The sequence below is a fragment of the Pecten maximus genome, chromosome 1 (genome assembly GCF_902652985.1).
Source record: "Pecten maximus chromosome 1, xPecMax1.1, whole genome shotgun sequence".
NCBI classification, from domain to species: Eukaryota; Metazoa; Mollusca; class Bivalvia; order Pectinida; family Pectinidae; genus Pecten; species Pecten maximus.
The window spans coordinates 32,934,138-32,957,833 of NC_047015.1; the positions used below are offsets into that span (position 1 = coordinate 32,934,138).

Sequence of the window (23,696 nt, forward strand, 5' to 3'; positions counted from 1 at the left end):
GTATAACCCATCCAAGGAAGATGTTGAGTTTTGAGAAAAAGATGGTTGCAGGACTTGGTCAAAGATAATGGTCATTTTTTTTGCTCGCGTCAGCGGTCTATTTGTGAAATTAATCAACCGTCTCATGGACTTACATGATAATATGTTTGATATGCCTTGTGGATCGTCTACCATCTAGGTTCTTATTTAAACACGTGACATTGATATGACCTAGATTAACATGACGAGTGCCGATTGGGCACGCTTACCATTTTGAACGCCTTCATGCCTTCATGTGTATATACATGTATATATTTTTTCATGGATTTATCGATTTGAAGTTAGATTTACGCTTACATGTAAAGCTCAGTATTCTGTTGCTATTCCTGTTTATACTGGACATAACTGGAACATCCAATATGTATATCAGGTGTGGCTAGATTATAATATAAATGATTTACCGGACATAACAAGAAGACATCTAATATGTATATCAGGTGTGACTAGATTATACTATTAATGATGCACTGGACATAACAGGAAGACATCTATATATGATAGAAGTTATATGACACAACCAATATGATATTTAAGGGTGTGACGTTTCATGATCCTTTTGACACCAAGTTCGAAAATAGTGTGACGAGATGGTAAATATAAAATAGAATCAGACAAGTGTACGGTATGGAAGAACTGTAGTCGAATTGGCTACGCTTTAACACTTGGAAATATATATGCGACAGTCTGTGGCCCCCTCGTCCCTGTTTAGCACTGGGCCGCTGAGGCGTATCCAGATGGCCTCCCTGATCAGCCTGTACAGAATGGTCTGTAAGTGCCGATTCTGTTTTATTTTTACCATCTCATAACACTTATTTGTCTAATGAATGTGACAGTGTAGTCATCGAAACGTCACACCCTTAAAAATCATATTGGTTGTGTCATATAACTCCTATCATAATCAGGTGTGACTAGATTATAATATAAGTGATATACTGGACATTACAGGAATACTTCTAATACGTATATCAGGTGTGGTTAGATTATAATATAAGTGATATACTGGACATAACAGGAGGACACCTAATACGTATATCAGGTGTGACTAGATTATAATATAAGTGATATACTGGACATAACAGGAATACTTCTAATACGTATATCAGGTGTGGCTAGATTATAATATAAGTGATATACTGAACATAACAGGAATACATCTAATATGTACAGTATATCAGACGAAGCTAGATTATAATGTTAGTAATATACATCTTCGTAATATACTGTATAGGGATGAAATGTTACAGCCACCGGACAATTACATTTACGTTTCACTTTGTGAAATAGTTCTGCTGTCAAGTGTTTGACAGTTCCATATTGTTTCTGTTTGTTTATTATGAATTCATTCTTTTTTATACTGAACAAAACATCAGTGCCAAAGTTCGCAATAAAAATACAAAGTGTACATGTTTTACTAGCAAAGTATGTCGGAATGCATACAATGTAAAAGCTCTCCCATTAAGACAATATAAACATACTGTGTAGTACAAAATAATGTTTATTTCTGTTTGCTCATCTGACATTAACACAAACCACGAATGATATGTCGTCTTGATACACCAGACGATAATACACTATCAGCTTTGTGACACGTAACATCATCTTCACAACCACTAGTACAAAAAGGTCACCCTCCATGAAACTCCCAAACAGTAATAGTAAACCAGGGAGAAAACATTTCTCATCATACAGGATAATATTGTAATATGAATGACAGAAATAATATAAAAATACACTGAACACGTTGTTAACTCAAAAACTACTTGTCATGTTAGGCATGACAAGAAATAATTAAACCTTCAAAATAATACAATCTGCTACTTCATCATGACTATTTGATTTACGAAAGGAGTGAAACATTTTCTTTTTACTTTCTGCACAAGTCAATAGTATGACTGATGTTGGAATGATATTGTCAATCCTGAGGACGTTAACGGTAAGGATAAAATTGACAGCAAACGGTAATAAAAGATAAATGGCAAACAGACATGAACAAGAAAACTGACATTACAACTATATTAAATGCAAATGGTATAAGGTATGCAAGTAAAGTAGTATAAAACAAAGTTAAACAATGGAAAAGGAGGAAGATCTTATAAAAATCAGATGGCAAAATGCCTTTGGTCTTTGAGAAAATAACACCCATTTGAATCATTGTTTTGTGAATTTTAAATTAAACCCTAGTATTGCTAGTGTTATATGATGTTGAGGAACAATGACATGGATTTAAAATATACAATAATAAAATAACATTTAACAAAACAAATAGCAATATAACATATTTGATCTGTATGAAATGTGTTTGAATCGGTGCAAATTAAAACCAAACGACATTGAATTTATTCTGATCAAGCGAAATCATCACATGGATTGATATCAACAGGACTTTACATGGTAAATCATACTAAAATCGAAGTTAATATAAAAATGCATTTGATCTTGAGGACATTCACCTGGATTAAAATGTAAATTAACAATAAAATTACATAACATCAACATGCATCAACAAAAAAAACGTATTCAATAGCGTTTATAGAATTATAAACTACAAACTTACATTCTCCTGTCGAAAATGTTGCACTAAGTTACACCTGTTCCAGAAAATATTAAGAGTGCGCCAATCAACCTTGCGCTAATCTGTTTAATAGCAATGATGCGCCAAAATATGAGTGCGCAAAAATGTCAATCTATAGTAATCAAATTGACTTGACATAAAGTCTTTTGTGGAGATATTATCATGTTCTCGAATAATCATAAAATTTTAAAACACAAAACAGCAATTCAGATCACTTCAATAAAACAGATAATTTCTTGATAGAAACACACTTTCTCATTCAGTTCTCGTGTAATGCGTGGTCCTTGAACACTCAACCGCAAAAAACCCTCTACGGCACCTAGTTTACCATCTTCTATGTATCTCACAAATTAAAAAAAAACATCCTAGCACCTTACTCTTTGCTCGTGTTGGTTGTCAAATAACACGTTTGGATTCCCTCTCATACACTCTTCCAAGAGTAGATAAAATTCGGATTTAAAATCGAAGTATCCACATCTTTCCTACAGCAATCTTCCAGCTCGACATATTGCATGCGTGACTAGGAGAGTTTATAGGCTTCCCTCCGACATGACCACCACTGATAAATGGGATGGATGAGCGACAAGGTCACAAAACAGAGGCAAAACAGATTCGCCTGAAACAAGAGATATCGTTCTTTGAATAAGATATGTTAATGAATTTAAATTCAATATATTGGAAATCATAATATATGCTTGTTTTTATTTACTTTCTAATCTATCTATATATATATTAGAAATTCAATAAAAACAAGCAAACAATTACTTTTAAGTACGGCTAGATTTAAAAAAAAAACCTAGCACTTGCTATATATCAACACAAGTTGTTAAGTTACATTTAAAGGGACATCACGGTAAAAACGTTGTAATTTTCAATGAATGTACGTGTTTTGTTCCTTTCCAGTTATGTGTCTGTGCTGTCCCAATGTTCAAAGTCGATCCTCATGTCCAGCTTGACCACTTGATTTAGTTGGGAATCCCCCTCTAAATTTAGCGCGGAAATTATTTTTAAATCATCACGTAACTGTTTTGAAATCGAGGCAACACAAACACACGATAGTTTACAAGGTAAATTATTAGTTGGACAATGATATTATACAGTGGTTTAAATGTTAAATAACACGTTCTGTATATATTCCGGCACATATATTTATGTGTAAATAAGTGTAAACACCGTACATATAGTATAGTGACAGTAGCGATGTACTGGTACAGACTGTATAAATATTACCGAGTTTGTGTAAATATTACCGAGATTGTCATGACCCACTATCCAGCAATCAAGCAGAATACGAGCAGCGTCCGTATTACTGCTGTTTTCATGTTTGAACTGTATTGTACTGCTTCCCCAGTTTAATTCTAGGATTGTGTTTGACCCATTTTCCAATTATTTTCTTCATTGTGGAAGCTGTTATCGTTTTCAACCGCAGTCGATTCACATTGGAAGCCATTTTTGTTTCCAGGTGTTTTAGTGTGTTGTGCGCATACGTGTTATCGTATATGTCTCAAAATTTGCATATTCAGACTATTGATCAACGAATTGTGATAACCTTTTTATAATTAATAATTGATGTTTTTTATATACATATATCATCAAATTTGAATGGTTATTGTTCATAAGGATATTTTTTTTTAAAGATATACCCAATAATATGAAAAAATACAAAATAAAAATTGGTTTACCGTGATGTCCCTTTAAGGAATGGCCATATAAATAAATAACACCATAACGCCGGATGATGACTGTATCGATATCGATTCAACAGTCCCAAGAGGCCTTTCTTCTTCATCCTTTTGAATCGTCAGCGATGCTATCGGTCAATATTAAGGAAATCGAGAAGGGTAGCCAAAATGAGTCTTAAATATGAAAAATAGCTGGAGATGTGCACTTGCCCAATAATTCATTTAAGATTTACCTTTTTGCATTCTTTTCTCTTTTTTTCTTTTCTTAAGATAAACATTGCATTGGTCAGAAAATACATACATGAAAAGGTCCTTCAAGATATGACTGTGCCCAGGTGAAGAACCCGATCTGCAGAAAGCCAACTAAACCAGCAACAATGATCCATATGCCGTACAGTAAGCCGAAGTACTCGTTAGGGAACCTGTAAGGAAATAATTGTACTCGTAAGGGACCAATTTTTGATTTAAACATACAAAAATGTATTTTATTTGTAATTTACAATCTATTACAAAGGGATTGGGCACAAGTTTTCCAACTTATATTAAGCCCTCTCCCGATACAATTTTACATTGAGAGAAAATTTACATGATGGCAGTTTTATTTACATATGTACAATCTAATTTTATAAGAAAGAGAGAGAGACAGAGAGAGAGAGACAGACAGAGAGACAGAGAGAGAGAGAGAGAGAGAGAGAGAGAGACAGACAGAAGGGGAGGGAGACGGAGAGAGTGACGGAAAGAAAGGGGAAGAGAGGGGGAGTTGGAGGGGAAAGAAGAGAGAGAGAGACAGAGAGAGATTTATTAAAATATTGATACAAATAATCTTATATACTTGGGACATACATGTATATCTAAATACTTCATAAAGACAAATAGTTTTGTGGTAGACCTAAGCGGACTCGGGCAACAATCACTTTGGTACACAATTCGACTTTCCTTTCGTTCAAACTTGTCTAATGTCTATGATAATCCATGCCAGTGGTGTCTTCCTCCTTTTCTTTTCTGGTCCATCATTTATAACATTTCACACACACCCGAATGTCACCCGAGTCCGCAAACACAAAAATACAATGTACATTAATTTCCAATAAAGATATTATTAAAATCTATTTGTATTTTTAATAAATAGTTGGGTTGATTGGCATATAGTTACATTTTCTTGATGAGGAAGTTCCAAAGGGACCAATGAAAAGGCAACTGCATCTGTCAGGGAAGTCTGTGGAAATGTGCATCTAACTGTATCGGTCAGGGAAGTCTGTGGATATATACAAGTAACTGTACCCGTCAGGGAAGTCTGTGGATATATACATGTAACTGTATCCGTCAGGGAAGTCTGTGGAAATATACATGTAACTGTATCCGTCAGGGAAGTCTGTGGATATATACATGTAACTGTATCCGTCAGGGAAGTCTGTGGATATATACATGTAACTGTATCCGTCAGGGAAGTCTGTGGATATATACACTGTACATAAATGTACACTGTAATCTCTCGTTCATGAAAAATTATGCATCAAGTTATATGTTGATGTGACAATGGTAACGAAATAGTTAATAATAAGACTTTCCGATGTGCGAAGGGCCATAACTCGAGCAAAATAAAAATGAATACGCAACATAGGAATTTCGATTTGATGTAAACGGAAGCGAAAAAAAGCTGAAACTGTTAAGTTTGATAATACATTTTTGTATCTTGTGCGCAAAAATTGGAATTTCGACATGGGATTTGTCAACACTGACGCCAACGGGTGACGACGGACGAAGTGATTCCTTTGTATCTGCCATGCTTCGCAGGGGACACAATAATCCTCGTCAAATACCACAAAAAAATGTTAACGCGTCGCCTACTTCGAACGTGTTTTACCCTGTAATCGTAAACGATGAAGATTATAACAAATACTACCGCATTATACTACATTTTCAATCATTTCATTTACAGTGAGTCACGTTATGTGCACGCGGGAAGATTTATGGAATATTTTCGATTGACCGACTATTTTCAGTTTCATTTATGTACAAATTTTATTTCGTAGAAATTTGGAGGATAGCCGAGAGGTACTGACCTCAGGTAAGTGCGACAACAGGCGTCTGCATCTGGTTTGTATTTATTGAAAAAAATATTAGATCCTACTCTTACTATATCAACAAGGTGTAACTCTTAAAAAGTCGGAAGTGGAGGATGAGCTTCGATTCACTTTTGAATTTAAGTTCAATCCGACTAAAATATCAAATGCACACAAACGTAACTTGGTTTAGATTCCTCGAGTATTTAGAGATGAGAAAATGGACCAAAAGCGTTCGTGATAGCCGACGATGCATCGATTGTGGATCGAAAGTAGGCTGTATTTTAAAGCGGTTTTGCAACGGGGAATCCGATTGGTTGACAACTCCATAAACAATACAAGCCTACTTACGTTCCTCAGTAGATGCATCGTCTGATCTTCAATGTTACACCTGGGTATAGTAGGAGTAGGGGCTAATATCTCTTTTCTATAAATACTAACATGATGCAGACACCTGTGGTGGGTCGTTTTTCACGCGATCGATTAGGTCATGTGGTGTTGAATACTTATCACAGGTATCTGTTCGGCGGACGGTCAGTGTTGGAGTGCAAACAAGTGCGACAATTTCACGTGCTTATAAAGGGTCTGAAGCCTGTATTTCACTCGTCTCCAAGCAGAGTACAAACACCAAAATGTCGGCACGTCCTTACATAATTGCAACATGCACTGTCATCAAAGGAGATTTTCTCAGAAACCGTTTTTTAAACTGAATAGTTTTTTTCATCTCAATTAAAAACTTTCAGCTTTAAGACCAATTCCCACACCAGCGAGTGTAAAAGACATAAACAAGGATCCAGTTTCTGTTGCTGAAAAACTTACATTGCACTCAGATAGGCGGCACCAACACTGTAGATGAATGACCTGTACAAGGTCATGACGATAAAAACGAAATAGAGGACCGCTTCGTGGGGAATGAGCACAAGTACGGACAGCAGTATGCCTAGTCCACATGTGATCATTAATGGCAAAATGGCTGGCATCAACTTCCGCTTAAGAGCGATTCGACTATCTGTGGATAATAGGTAAAGAATTGGTTTCATTGTCGCCAAACCAGTTATCTTCCTGAAAAGGTTACTCATCATTATTGAAGAAAAACAAGATATGTGTCCAAAAAGATTGGTCATCGTTTGTGAACAAAAACAAGGCACATATCCAAAAAGGATCAGTTAAATTATTGAACATAAACAAGACACATGTCTAAAAGGATCAGTCACATTATTGAACAAGAACAAGACATGTCCAAAATTTCATAATCCTCATCATATTGATTAGCATATATGATAAGCAATCGGGTATATTTCAGCAATTTCTCTGAACATTTATTTCGCTAATGTCAAAGCATAGAATGACGTGTACAAAGACAGAAATTCTGGATATCAGAGGGTTTAATCATTTAAAGTATTCTACAATCAATTTAACAAAAGAAAAAATATTACAATGAATTCCCATGGTCCAATTACCTTGAAACATTCTTCTTTGCCAGTCATACACTACTCCGGAAAACATGGAGGAAAACAAACCTCCCAGCATAGTGTACATCATCACATTCGTAAAATAGCTCACTGGAATAACAAGAAATTAGCGTACATCATCACGTACGTACATTAGCTCACTGAAATAACAACCAGAGCAGCTCACTGGAATAACAAGCAGAATATAGCGTACATCATGTACGCAAATTAGCAAACTGGAATAAAAACCAGAACGGTTCACTGAAATAACAACCAGAACAGGGTACATCATAAAGTTCGTAAAATAACTCACTCAATATGTAGCAACAAGAACAACCTTCATACATAAGATTTTTTAAAGCATTGGGAAATAGCATGCCTCAAAGACTGATTTCAATTCTGTTAAAATAATCCCACTTAAAGCTGACAGTGCAAGTTAAAAAGCATCCAATTGAGATTAAAAAAAAAAAAAAAATACATGTACAGATTTCCAAAAATCGTTTCCGAGACATCCCCCAATTATGGTAGTGTCGTATCTAAGGACGGGCAGACATTTTTCTTTTTTGTTATGCGTGGATACGAGCCGCTATAAAAGCGCGTGCGTTCATTGAGACATAAGGCCGTAATAGCGGACGTAAAACCCATAAATAAATAAATAAATTGAGACAAGTATCAGTCTATCGATACATGCGCATAGCGACACATCTCTCCATTATACATAGTTTACGTTCTCAATACACACGCCAATGAGTTTTTGTTCACATTGTACGCAATTGCGGAACTTGAATATGGAATTTGAAGAGGTAACTTCATATATACATATATATTTTATTTTACTATAAAAGAAAAAAAAAAGGTATTGACAATACAAAATATTTGGGCCTCAACAAAACATGCACCTAATAAAATTATAAACAAAGTAAATATGCGTAAATTCCTACCTGAGTCTTTCCAGTGGGATATGCAGCAAGAACAACTTTACAACTGTTACAGTATTATATCCATAGTTTCCATCGAAATATTTTCCGTGTCTTCGTATTATTAGTGCACGTGTCATAACGCAATTAAAGCGTGATAAAACCGCACTAGTGCACAACAACAGCCCTAGTTTAGTGTAGACAATAGGAATACATCCGAGGAGTGCTAGTGTAGATGCGAGTAAAAATCGGAACTCCTCGGACTGTTTACTTGTTATGAAAATGGCTGCACCCATGAAAAACACGTGAGAAGATGGATAGAGTATTTGGGATTAATTCGTTATGCATTTTCCAGCATTTATTTGGAGACTTTATTTTCAACAAGATTTGAAAGATAATTGAGAGACACTGACCATCTTTCTGCTCAGGTTACATGTAAATGCTTCTGTTTGGTGTCGTTCGCGAATGCAGTTGTAGGTCACGTGGTGTACAGATATAGTGTAGGTGATACAGATGTGTCACCGTGAACAGCTGAGGTTTGAGTGAATGTGAGTGTGACGAAGCACGTTCTTTTTATAGCAGCGGCGGCTTGGTTGTATCCACGCATAACAAAAAAGAAAAATGTCTGCCCGTCCTTAGATACGACACTACCATAACTGGGGATTGTCTCGGAAACGATTTTTGGAAATCTGTACATGTATTATTTTTTTTTTAATCTCAATTGGATGCTTTTTAACTTGCACTGTCAGCTTTAAGTCGTAGAATCTTTCTGTTAAAACAGCCTTTAAGAGCATTGTCAAATAGCATGCCTCGACGAATGTTTTCAATTAAAATCTGTTAATGATTCCGCCAAAGTAGTAGTTGTATTTGTACTGAGAGATACATGTATATAGCAATATATATTGCACCTGTCATTATTGACAAGCCTACACAGGCAGCAGGTGTATCTATTAACAAACAGACATGTAAGTCGTATAATGGTTCTAATTTCTGGGATTTTTACAACATTCTAAAGCAAAAGTGATTATCTTTCGCGGACATCTTAATGGACCAAACTCTTCTGAACGTATGCTTTGCAATTTTCATCATTTCATCAAAAAAATAGCGAGAACTAGTACCCGTTAAAATTACAAGTTGACATAGACCTTCAATTGTTTATTGTTTGTCCAAGCGAATTATCATCATAAACTTATCTTTGCAACATTCATCCTTGTCGCTTTGTGAATTTTCACCAAACTGGTGGTCATATTGTTGTTATCTATGGCCCTTTACAATATGTGTACCTACCTTTGTATGTGTCGTTGTTGGTGATCCTGTGGAGATAGGTGTTTACAGAAGCCAAGAAGAAGTAGAAGCGGAGTTGCAGCAAACACAGCCAGAGGACATGAAGAAGAAAGGTGGCCGACGTCAGACAGGCCTTCAGGGATGGTATGTCAGACGCCTTCTCATCACTCACCTCAAACGTCGTCTTTTCGTAGACCTGTCCGTCTTCAACACATTAATACAGTTAACTGTTAATATTTTCAAAAATCAGTTAATGACTTATGTGTGTACACCGCCCAGTGTACAGCAGTTTGAATTATTACGGAAGACTAGTGATTCTGATGTCGATCCCTTCCAAGAGTGTTTCGAGATTCTATGGAAGACAACATCAACGAACCGGTCTGTCTTTGCACAAACATACCACAGACCATCTTGTGCTGTGTTATGTCACTGCGTTTTAGTTTTGTCTCTGCCTCAATTGCGGTTACCCAAAATGACTTCGGCTGTCAATTGGCCGTAAACCAATGCGATACAATATCCAAATTGATATAAGAAGTATGCGATGGGCCTCTGTGATGTTCAATGAGGTAGCTTCAAGCTGGTACATTGTAGCTACAACAAGCAGACCCTGTCTCATAATATCACTGGTCATTGGTCCAATCGAATAGCTTCCGGTGTAGACGGTGATTTACTACTACTAATGGATTGAGTTATTGATTCTTGGACGCTCTGAACTTAATTTCAGTTAAATACATTATAGGCAATTACGTTTTTTTAATATTTGACCAATTGTGCACGATATATATTGTCATCGACACACGTCAAGGTGGGATAACACAACAGGCAGTTTTGTTTAGGCATAGGAACTATATGTGGAGTAAAAAGGATTTCAACCAGTGATTTTTTTTCTTATTTATTCATTTTTTAGGAAATGTGAATAGTATTAATTTGTGTGTTCGAAGAGTTCTACTTACTAGGAGCATTTTAAGACAACCACGTTGTCAATGTATGCATTATTTACAGCAGAGCTATGCCTTAATTCATTGCGAACTAAGCCTTGGTATCAGCCTCCGAAAAAGTCTTGTCTAATATAATACAAGATACTCTAGAGAAAGTTTGTTGATATGACCAGCAGCATATAACCAGTTGCTATAAAAGAAAATGAAAGTAGTAATCAGTACAGAACTGTAATTCATAGTCTACATAGATATAGACTTGTGTAAATAAACCTACTTTCGTTGGTGATGCTCTGCTCCATTTTCTCGTTCTCCAGCAAGTCGACTACTTTCTCGTCTTGCGCGACTTCAGTAGTGGCGGTTTCTGATGGACGAGGGATGAATGTCTTCGGGAGGAAAAAAAACGTGCTCACGCCCACCATTAGATGTAGCCCTGTCAGAAGGCCGTAGGAGTATTGTATTCTTATACCAGCCTCGTAGGCAACCTGGCCATAAAGCAAACATTCTGATTGAGTAAACCTTCTTAGCGTCGCTTCATTTAGAGACATTTCTAATCTGAAAGTAAATACACCATTTTCGTCTTTTTTTTTATATCTATTTAACATTTATTTTAAAAACTATACTGTTTTTCATTAAGTGAACAAAAAAGTATCTCGAAGATCCGCAGTAAGATCACTTACTTTAACCAGGAGCTGAATCGCAGATGAACAGTCAAATCCGCCACAAAGGAGTCCTATCCACGTCGAACTTCCTTTGGGAAACAAATTGCCTATCTACAAAAGAGTGATTTATGCATCCTTTAAAATATTTGTAAATAAAAGCCCGATAACATTGTATGAAGGATTGCACAAAAGACAGAAGAACTGAAATAAGACCATGTGCTGGTTATAAGCGTTACCTGAGCATTAGTAACCAAAAGTGGAAGTCCGCCCATCCCAATGAAGGACAAACCGGGATAGATCAACCAGGGCCTGTCTACAGGTAAACAAAACAGAATGCTTATTAATCAACCAGGGCCTGTCTACAGGTAAACAAAACAGAATGCTTATTAAACTAACAAGTTTAACATTCGTGAAATTGCAATCGAACAATATAGTTTTCAACGAATTATTGCTACAAAATAAATCAACTTTATTTCAAATTCACTCACAACCGTTTCAATCAATACTATGAATCAATTTCTTCGTATTGTAAAGTATACACGAGTATTAATTAATGTTCGTATAAATGCCAGTTCCGTAACTTTTTGATGTACGAAAATCTGCCCGTTTGAATGAAGTTTCAGTAAATGCCGGTGGCCATTTTCGATTTAATGAATAAAATAATGGTGACAATCAATTCGGACACCTACCTGTATCCACGAAGGCGAACATGACAGTCCCCGCCATGAAGATGATCCTGTCAAACAAATCCATGTGGTCTTAGAACTAGTAACGCAAATAGTTAAAATATTACTCGAACAAGAAGGCAGAAAGTCGCCACTTCACGAATATAGCTTTAAACGTGTTTACTATTTATGGGTGGAAAATTTTGGTAAGCGAAGGTGTTGGTCATACATGGGTTAAGCGACTTTTAGCCTAATTTACTGAGAAAGAACCAAGTAAATTAGAAATTAAACTTTGTTAAAGTACGTTAAAGAAGGCTACACTAGGGCCATGAATGAAAGTGCAACATCTCAAAACCGATCAACCCTTGATACCGATCGAAATGGTGATGTACGGATTTGATCCTTCTTTATGATAGTAATAAAAACTTCCCAATACCAATCCAACTAAATTCCGAATACCGAACCAATCTTTGTCCAGAATGGATAAATTATACGACAGGCCGGGTGCAGGCCAATGACAGTATTGTGATATGATAAGTAAAATGATATAGTTATGACATACGTTTACAATCAGTATTACAAATTATTTCAGACTGCTTTTTTATCGGTTCTGCGTTCTTTGTATTCATTAATTTCCATAACATCATCAAGGCTTCAAAGATGCAAAACGCCATCCGAACAATAATTATCCCGAATCCTTTCCTATCATGAATAATAAAAATAGATCACTTCTCCAATCGGAACCCACTCTAAACTGGCTTGATATTCATGTACCGTGCATGATCGGTTTAGAGAACATCCGCCGGCTTATTTTTAAGAAAGGTTTATTTTCAAATGAGGCTAATGTTTGATGTAGTATACGGTAAACGATGCAACATAGCTTATTTTTTGCAACATGATGTAATATTACCAATCCACACCTCCTCCGACCTATCAATTACATGGTGTACCTATATACAGACCAATGACTGAAGTGGTATGTATCCACATTATGTCGCTACAACTGAGAAGAAGCAAATGTATAGGAATATCAAGGGACACATGCTTTTTTTCAATCAGACCTTCTGGACATTATTGGATACTAAATAAGCTAAACATAACAGTATATGCATGCGCATGTTCAAGTCTGCTAAAGTACGTTTAAGTAAAGTAAAGAACGTTAAAATAAGACAAAATAGAGGGGTTAATTGTGAAGTTAACTCGGTTAAACTACGCTCAGGTACAGCATTTTAAAGGTTTAATTGTAAAGTAAACTCGGTTAAAATCCGTTAAAGTTTGGCATTTTAAATTGTTAATTGTAAAGTTAACTCGGTTAAACTACGCTAAAGTATAGCATTTTGAGGGGTTGATTGTAAAGTAAACTCGGTTAAAATCCGTTAAAGTTTGGCATTTCAAATTGTTAATTGTAAAGTTAACTCGGTTAAACTACGTTAAAGTTTGGCATTTTAAATTGTTAATTGTAAAGTTAACTCTGTTAAACTACGTAACGTCGTTCAAGCACAGCATTTTAAAGGGTTCATTGTAAAGCTAACTCGGTTAAACTGCGTTAAAGTACTGCAAATCGAGGGGTTGATTGTAAAATTAACTCGGTTTAACTGCGTTAAAGTATGGCATTTTGAAGGGTTGATCGTAAAGTTAACTCGGCAAACTATATTAAAGTACGGCATTTTAAAGTAAACATATGTGGGAGCAGGACAGGAAGGAGATGAAAGACGCTTAAGGACATTGACAATGGTAACAAACGTTAAAGACAGTAAAAGTACGTGGAAACACGCTACTGAAGTAACTACGTGTACGTTCAAAATTGAACATGTTCGAAAGGCAAATCGTCACTCATGGCTCTACCAGGTTTCTACAATTTGTTTGGAAGTTAAACTAAGGTTAAGGTATATTAATTTGCACTGAAGTGGGTCATTTCTAAGTTCGTTAAGGTCAATCAAATTACACTGAAACAGGTTATTTCTGAGTACTTTATGTTTGTTGATATACATAGTGGTTTCGTTGTCACCACCCTTAATCTCATCTTTACATTGAGGTCATGACTTAACCTGGATTTTACCTAGATTTGTATGGTGGGTGTCGCCGGGACCTAGATTTGTATGGTGGGTGTCATAGTTGAAGAAGACGCTTACTCTTCCGGATCACTGAGTCTTATTATCCTTGTACTTTTGTTTTACTTTTTTAGTGTCAATGGAAATTTAATTTTTGTTAATATGATGTCCTAGTTTAATCGATTTCGAGAATTATGGTTTTGTTCTGATGTCGGTAATCTTTTATGTTTATATCAGACTTCTTTGTGATACACAAAGACAGTATTTCTACTTTCTTCTCCTAGCGTAAGCTTATCCGCACCAGAACCAGTTTCCGAAATCCAAACCACTTCTATTGTCAAAGAGCATAATTTGGAATCCAAAATAAATGAACCAATAGGATAATGCACCACTCACACGTGATCAAATACCGGATAACCCACAAGGGATAATCACGGTCATTATGTGTCCACTAAACAATTGATCTACCACCTGGCCCCTCCATATTAATACTTACATCGAGCATATCCGAGTAATACGAGTTCCAAATTTATAGTTGATGTGTCCAAATAGCGCTGAACTTGCACAGAACAGTGCCGAGCCGATCGTGAAGCACAGAGCGAATTTTTCGTCTTGTGGTTTGCACTGCGGTCTATATCCCACGGTTGGTCTCTGTCCCACATCCGTACCATTATACGTGGTCGTGTTGTCGCCATCGAGGTCATAAAAAACAACATCATCACTACCGTTTATTGTCACGTTTGTTTTGAAGGGAGTTTGAGGACAAAGGTCAGCATATACATTTTCCTGTTTGAGAACCCAGTTTACTGAGGCCCAGCCATATAACAGTCCTGCAAACAGGAACGTCTCCACAAACGCCCATACGGCCACCAAGTACCTCCGCCAACCATGATAGTCCATTGTAACAGTTCAGGGTAGGTCTGGTAAAACTGTGACGGTCGCGGTTCAAATATAGGTCTGTCTAAGATCACCAATAAACTGTGGCCTAAAAGGAAAATATGTTGTTAGTTTTCAATTAAAATCCAGATGGTGGCCAGAAGATCAACAACGTGAGGTCCCGTGACTATAAAATCTAAAGCCTTGCTGGGGAAACTGAAAATAACTTGACCGATCTCAGTTAATTGTTTATTTAAATATACTAAGCAAGAAAATCGTGCCACTATGTTCCAGCAAAGACCCACTTGCATTCAATATTGGTTTTCGGTGAGATGATATATAATAGTGACCATTTGTATACATATTGTTAAATGACAGTGTTCAGAGCGTACGTGGTCATTACAGTAACAACAAGTGCTCCCACATTTAGAGTCGACAGTGTTAATGAACTTTGGTAGTGTACAAAACTACAAATTGTAACAACATGTAATACATCATTCGACGTGTACCGGTAAAATATCAAATATCATCAGTCATAAAACACGTGTAATAATACCTTGTAGAATTGTGGTTGGTTGTCCTTAATACTTCAGTAGCGACGTCAAAACTTGTTGTTGTTACATAATGTATACATTGTTACATCAGCAAATATTTCCTATTATTACATTATCGAAAATTATTCATTCTACAAAAGTGAAGAATACCATTTTTTACTTGAACAATCAAGTTCAAGTTCTTTATTGACTTTGAGACTTCCGACTCATCAGTACACAATCATAACACTGCTTACAAACGACAGAGGGGAAAATTAAAAGCTGACCCGGTATATTTTGGTATAAAAATGTAATAAACAAAATATCTAAAAATATCTTCAGTAATACCAAATATATTTCACTCGTGAGGCTAATATTTTTATTAGCCCCACTCGTGAAATATATGTGGTATTACTGAAGACACTGTTAGATGTCCTCTATTTATTAGCAGTCACGCGATTCTCGATTGTCTTTAAAACTATCCAACATTCTTTTTCAATACAGATGAAGTCGCTGTCCTCGTTATTGACTTGTCTCTGATAATATGAAACATGCATCATCATGATCTGTTTACACTATGATGGTAAATGTGCAGTGTTAGTAATCTACATACATGACGTTGTATTTCAAAACGATATTTCATGAAATATAAATATTTGCATGTACTTCCTCATCGCGAGCGCTTATGCTTTCAATATTTTGTTATCCACTCCGACATCCGAGTGTGCGTCAACAGGTCAAATATATGTACACACACAATAAAAGCTTCTCCAAAGTCTTAAATCATGCAGGTAGTTTAAATCGCTGTCTTACCTTATGGGGAGCGTGGACGTACAGGGACAATATGGGAGAATATTCTGTTCATCTGGGGTATCTACAATGTAGAAATGAACGGTTAAACAATGGTAGATATGTTACACAATGTGACTAATTAGGTAATGACCTATCACAGGCCCCAGTCATTAACTTAAGGAATTCCTTTAACTTATACTTTCATGTGTGAAAGAATTACTGGATATAACGTGGAACTTCAGGAACGTTCCTAATAGTATATCGACCTAATGTATGGTAAACTTTAAATTAAGATGGTTTTCGTAAGATAAAGAATACTGAAGAAACTGGAGCCTGGTACAGATAACCTATATATTCTATCATGATAGTGAAATGGAATCCCATAGCCTACATTATGTCCATGCTACAGCTGTGAAAATAAATCCGATATTCGAAATGTCTTCTGTAGGTGTTCACTGAAACGTAACCAAGTGTATATACTGCCTTCTGTACAAACAGCGGGAAAACGCCACCCCTCTCCAATATCACTCCATACAACAATGATTACATTTCTAGTAAACCAGGTCAATTCTCATTAAATATTGAGTACCTGACCTTCTTTAGATTTCTCACAAAGTAACTTTATATAAACAGCATCAACACAGACGTACACAACTGACGCTGAGAGCACATAATTTAATATGTTAACCCATATGGGAGCCCCATACTATGACAATGTATACTTATAAACACGTGGTGTTGATTATAACATAACAACACTAAATATAACCTATATTTGGAGGAGGATTTGGTAAAATTGGTCATTTCCTCGGGTCAACATAAACAATACGCCTGTCCATACGACTGTCGGGGAAATAACGCACTGCCCACAGCGAGAAAGCACATCGAGGCGAACCACGATACGTGTATAACATGGATTTCCTCCTGTATGGACGATTCAGACCTGCCACTGTTTACACGGACACAATCAGCTGACAACGGTATCGTACCTGGCTAGATGTCTTACGGTAAGGGGTGGACAACACCTCCCAATCGTCATATTCACAGTAACAACACAACCAGTTTACTTACCCTCCGTTGATTCCGTACTCTGCGAGAGTTTACCCTTTAGCTAAGAGGCCTCCCATAGGGAAATTTATGTAGCGACGGATACTGGAATGTCGTGTTATAGTGCACGAGTGCATCACACTGTGACTAATGTAAACAACAGAAAATCACGCGGTTTGGATGAATGTGTTTTCTATACATATTATTGCATTTTTGTTACTTTCATAAAGACTAATTCAGAATTATATGCTTTTTAAATGTAATTTGAAAAAAAGTCTATCTAAAGTATCTGTGTGGTGGTTTCGAAGATATAAATAATATAATCATTGTGACTCGCTGAATCTGAGTAATCGTCCCGTGTTGCACTAGGTATACATGCGTATGAAATTCCAACCAGCCTACTACAATCCTTTTAGTTCCAAGGAAAACTCGCATGGTCGATATAGATTTTTCTAGAGAATTTGGACTACACATATCATTTACATATAACAATAATATCATAGAGCGAAGGTACAGGAAAACACACAGTTACAGCGTTAAAACAACAGTTATAGATATATAAAAAATATATATCTGAATATATGCAGCTAAATATCTTGCAGTTACAGAGATAAATGACATTTGGAATTCTAGAATAAACAACAGTGACAGACTTAAGCAACATATTGAGTTAAACAACACGCACAAAGATAAACAACAATCAGAAATAAATAACAGTCACAGAGATAAATAGCACTCAGAGATAAACAACATTCTCATGGATAAACAACACTAACAGAGATAAACAACACTCACAGAAATAAATAACACAGTTAAACAACAATCAGTAATAAACAAGTCACAGAGATAAATAACACTCAGAGATAAACAACACTTACATAGATAAACAACACTCACATAGATAAACAAAACTCACAGTGATAAACAACACTTACATAGATAAACAACAAATACAGTGATAAACAATTAACACTTACATAGATAAACAACAATCACAGTGATAAACAACACTGCGTTAAAGAACACTCACAGTGATAAACAACAATCACAGAGATAATCAACACTCCGAGTGATAAACAACACTCACAGAGATAAAAAAATAGTTACAGTGATGTACACATAAAACAACAATGAAAAATGTTGAGTAGCAATCGGAAGGACGTAGTTAGATATCAGATTAGAAATCGTGAATATCAAAGTCTGAGATGTTTCATTCTCATCATCATGGAATGTATTGTAAAACCCTCCGGGAAGCCTCGGATTTCATTATATTTTCTTGAAGCTTCGCCCGGACTGCCCTTGACACGTGATGAAGTGTCAGATTATACTCAAATTGTCAAATTCAAATCAAACTTCAACTTCCATGCGATGAAGTCCCGTTTAATTTATCAATATTATACCCACACACACCAGGTCTTTGCACAAATCTTCAGCCCAAGGTTCATATAATTATTATATCCATCATATGATATACATATAATCATCATGGATTGGACATCCGAAAAATTGCTGGACAAAAATACAAAGATTTGGAAGACTATGCTGCACATAACCATTTAAATAGCGAATAATACCTGTGATGAGATAGGGTACTTGAGTTATACGGTCACGTGCTGCCTGTCTCTATAAACAGGTGTCAGGTAGAGTGGGTCTGTGGCGTCATTCTCACAGCACCTCGACCGACATTTCATTATAACGATATGTGTTATACCTGAGCTAGGCAAGGGAACCCATACCCGTAATGTCCCTCAGCTGTCTGGTGGATGTTGTCAGTGATACCCTTGTTTTAATAAATGCTGAAAAGTTTAATCGTAACTACAGGTCGACATACATCCTTGGAAAGAAATTTACGATGATCGAGTCCCATTACATCCTTTCGAAGTAGGAAGTTTCCATTTACTACAACTCATGTGTTGGACCATATATCTATATCTACTACAACTCATGTGTTGGGCCATATATCTATATCTACTACAACTCATGTGTTGGACCATATATCTATATCTAATACAACTCATGTGTTGGGCCATATATCTATATCTACTACAACTCATGTGTTGGACCATATATCTATATTTACTACAACTCATGTGTTGGACCATATATTTATATTTACTACAACTCATGTGTTGGGCCATATATCTATATTTCCTACAACTCATGTGTTGGACCATATATGTATATCTACTACAACTCATGTGTTGGACCATATATTTATATTTACTACAACTCATGTGTTGGACCATATATTTATATTTACTACAAATCATGTGTTGGACCATATATCTATATTTACTACAACTCATGTGTTGGGCCATATATTTATATTTACTACAAATCATGTGTTGGACCATATATATATATATAATACAACTCATGTGTTGGGCCATATATTTATATTTACTACAACTCACGTGTTGGACCATATATTTATATTAACTACAACTCATGTGTTGGACCATATATTTATATTTACTACAACGCATGTGTTGGGCCATATATCTATATCTAATACAACTCATGTGTTGGACCATATATCTATATCTAATACAACTCATGTGTTGGACCATATATCTATATCTAATACAACTCATGTGTTGGACCATATATTTATATCTACTACAACTCATGTGTTGGACCATATATTTATATTTACTACAACTCATGTGTTGGACCATATATTTATATTTACTACAACTCATGTGTTGGACCATATATTTATATTTACTACAACGCATGTGTTGGACCATATATCTATATTTACTACAACTCATGTGTTGGACCATATATTTATATCTACAACAACTCATGTGTTGGGCCATATATCTATATTTACTACAACTCATGTGTTGGAACATATATTTATATCTACTACAACTCATGTGTTGGACCATATATTTATATTTACTACAACTCATGTGTTGGACCATATATTTATATCTACTACAACTCATGTGTTGGACCATATATTTATATTTACTACAAATCATGTGTTGAACCATATATCTATATCTAATACAACTCATGTGTTGGGCCATATATTTATATTTACTACAAATCATGTGTTGGACCATATATCTATATCTAATACAACTCATGTGTTGGACCATATATCTATATCTACTACAACTCATGTGTTGGACCATATATTTATATCTACTACAACTCATGTGTTGGACCATATATTTATATTTACTACAAATCATGTGTTGAACCATATATCTATATCTAATACAACTCATGTGTTGGACCATATATCTATATCTAATACAACTCATGTGTTGGACCATATATCTATATCTAATACAACTCATGTGTTGGGCCATATATTTATATTTACTACAAATCATGTGTTGGACCATATATCTATATCTAATACAACTCATGTGTTGGACCATATATCTATATCTAATACAACTCATGTGTTGGGCCATATATTTATATTTACTACAAATCATGTGTTGGACCATATATTTATATTTACTACAACGCATGTGTTGGACCATATATCTATATTAACTACAACTCATGTGTTGGACCATATATTTATATCTACAACAACTCATGTGTTGGGCCATATATCTATATTTACTACAACTCATGTGTTGGAACATATATTTATATCTACTACAACTCATGTGTTGGACCATATATTTATATTTACTACAACTCATGTGTTGGACCATATATTTATATCTACTACAACTCATGTGTTGGACCATATATTTATATTTACTACAAATCAAGTGTTGAACCATATATCTATATTTACTACAAATCATGTGTTGAACCATATATCTATATCTAATACAACTCATGTGTTGGACCATATATCTATATCTAATACAACTCATGTGTTGGGCCATATATTTATATTTACTACAAATCATGTGTTGGACCATATATCTATATCTAATACAACTCATGTGTTGGACCATATATCTATATCTAATACAACTCATGTGTTGGACCATATATTTATATCTACTACAACTCATGTGTTGGACCATATATTTATATCTACAACAACTCATGTGTTGGGCCATATATCTATATTTACTACAACTCATGTGTTGGACCATATATTTATATCTACTACAACTCATGTGTTGGACCATATATCTATATCTAATACAACTCATGTGTTGGACCATATATCTATATCTAATACAACTCATGTGTTGGACCATATATTTATATTTACTACAACTCATGTGTTGGACCATATATCTATATCTACTACAACTCATGTATTGGACCATATATTTATATTTACTACAACTCATGTGTTGGGCCATATATTTATATCTACTACAACTCATGTGTTGGGCCATATATTTATATTTACAACAACTCATGTGCTGGACCATATATTTATATTTACTACAAATCATGTGTTGGACCATATATTTACATTTACTACAACTCATGTGTTGGACCATATATTTATATTTACTACAACTCATGTGTTGGACCATATATTTATATTTACTACAACTCATGTGTTGGACCACATATCTATATTTACTACAACTCATGTGTTGGACCATATATTTATATTTACTACAACTCATGTGTTGGACCATATATCTATATTTACTACAACTCATGTGTTGGACCATATATCTATATCTACTACAACTCATGTGTTGGACCATATATTTATATTTACTAAAACTCATGTGTTGGACCATACTGTATATTTATATTTACTACAACTCATGTGTTGGGCCATATATTTATATTTACTACAACTCATGTGTTGGACCATACTGTATATCTATATTTACTACAACTCATGTGTTGGACCATATATCTATATCTACTACAACTCATGTGTTGGACCATATATTTATATTTACTAAAACTCATGTGTTGGACCATACTGTATATTTATATTTACTACAACTCATGTGTTGGGCCATATATTTATATTTACTACAACTCATGTGTTGGACCATACTGTATATTTATATTTACTACAACTCATGTGTTGGGCCATATATCTATATTTACTACAACTCATGTGTTGGACCATATATTTATATTTACTACAACTCATGTGTTGGACCATATATCTATATTTCCTACAACTCATGTGTTGGGCCATATATTTATATTTACTACAACTCATGTGTTGGACCATATATCTATATTTACTACAACTCATGTGTTGGACCATATATCTATATTTACTGCAACTCATGTGTTGGACCATATATTTATATTTACTACAACTCATGTGTTGGACCATATATCTATATTTCCTACAACTCATGTGTTGGACCATATATCTATATTTCCTACAACTCATGTGTTGGGCCATATATTTATATTTACTACAACTCATGTGTTGGACCATATATCTATATTTACTACAACTCATGTGTTGGACCATATATCTATATTTACTACAACTCATGTGTTGGACCATATATTTATATTTACTACAACTCATGTGTTGGGCCATATATCTATATTTACTACAACTCATGTGTTGGGCCATATATCTATATTTACTACAACTCATGTGTTGGACCATATATCTATATTTACTACAACTCATGTGTTGGGCCATATATTTATATTTACTACAACTCATGTGTTGGACCATATATTTATATTTACTACAACTCATGTGTTGGACCATATATTTATATTTACTACAAATCATGTGTTGGACCATATATCTATATTTACTACAACTCATGTGTTGGGCCATATATTTATATTGACTACAACTCATGTGTTGGACCATATATCTATATTTACTACAACTCATGTGTTGGACCATATATCTATATTTACTACAACTCATGTGTTGGACCATATATTTATATTTACTACAACTCATGTGTTGGGCCATATATCTATATCTACTACAACTCATGTGTTGGACCATATACATTGTTTATCTATATTTACTACAACTCATGTGTTGGACCATATATTTCTATCTACTACATTTCAGGCGTCGGGCCTTATATTTTTGGTTACCAGTGGTTACCACTAGTAAACCAAATGGCCCATATCATATTTCTGGCAGCCGCAAGTCAGACTTTGTGCCAAATATTGAAAAGCATAGATATTTCAAAACGAGAACGGAGTATTGTCATTTTGTCGATAT

General features: G+C 35.1%; 1 protein-coding gene across 6 annotated transcripts in view; it reads right to left on the reverse strand.

The window, feature by feature from the left end:
* Window positions 1-1,424: 1,424 nt before the first annotated feature.
* Window positions 1,425-23,696, reverse strand: part of LOC117330803 (solute carrier family 43 member 3-like) — a 31,971-nt gene continuing 9,699 nt past the window's right edge. The window contains exons 1-12 of one of the 6 annotated variants that reach the window (XM_033889303.1): window positions 17,594-17,694; window positions 16,544-16,604; window positions 14,818-15,306; window positions 12,295-12,341; window positions 11,842-11,918; window positions 11,624-11,716; window positions 11,221-11,428; window positions 10,012-10,212; window positions 7,817-7,918; window positions 7,176-7,365; window positions 4,595-4,715; window positions 1,425-3,227 (exon numbers count right to left, since the gene is read on the reverse strand). In XM_033889303.1, the coding sequence (XP_033745194.1) occupies window positions 3,132-3,227; window positions 4,595-4,715; window positions 7,176-7,365; window positions 7,817-7,918; window positions 10,012-10,212; window positions 11,221-11,428; window positions 11,624-11,716; window positions 11,842-11,918; window positions 12,295-12,341; window positions 14,818-15,221 (1,539 nt within the window). In that variant the 5' untranslated portion in view covers window positions 15,222-15,306; window positions 16,544-16,604; window positions 17,594-17,694 and the 3' untranslated portion in view covers window positions 1,425-3,131. The other 5 variants (XM_033889310.1, XM_033889336.1, XM_033889319.1 and 2 more) reach the window with 5 other exon arrangements.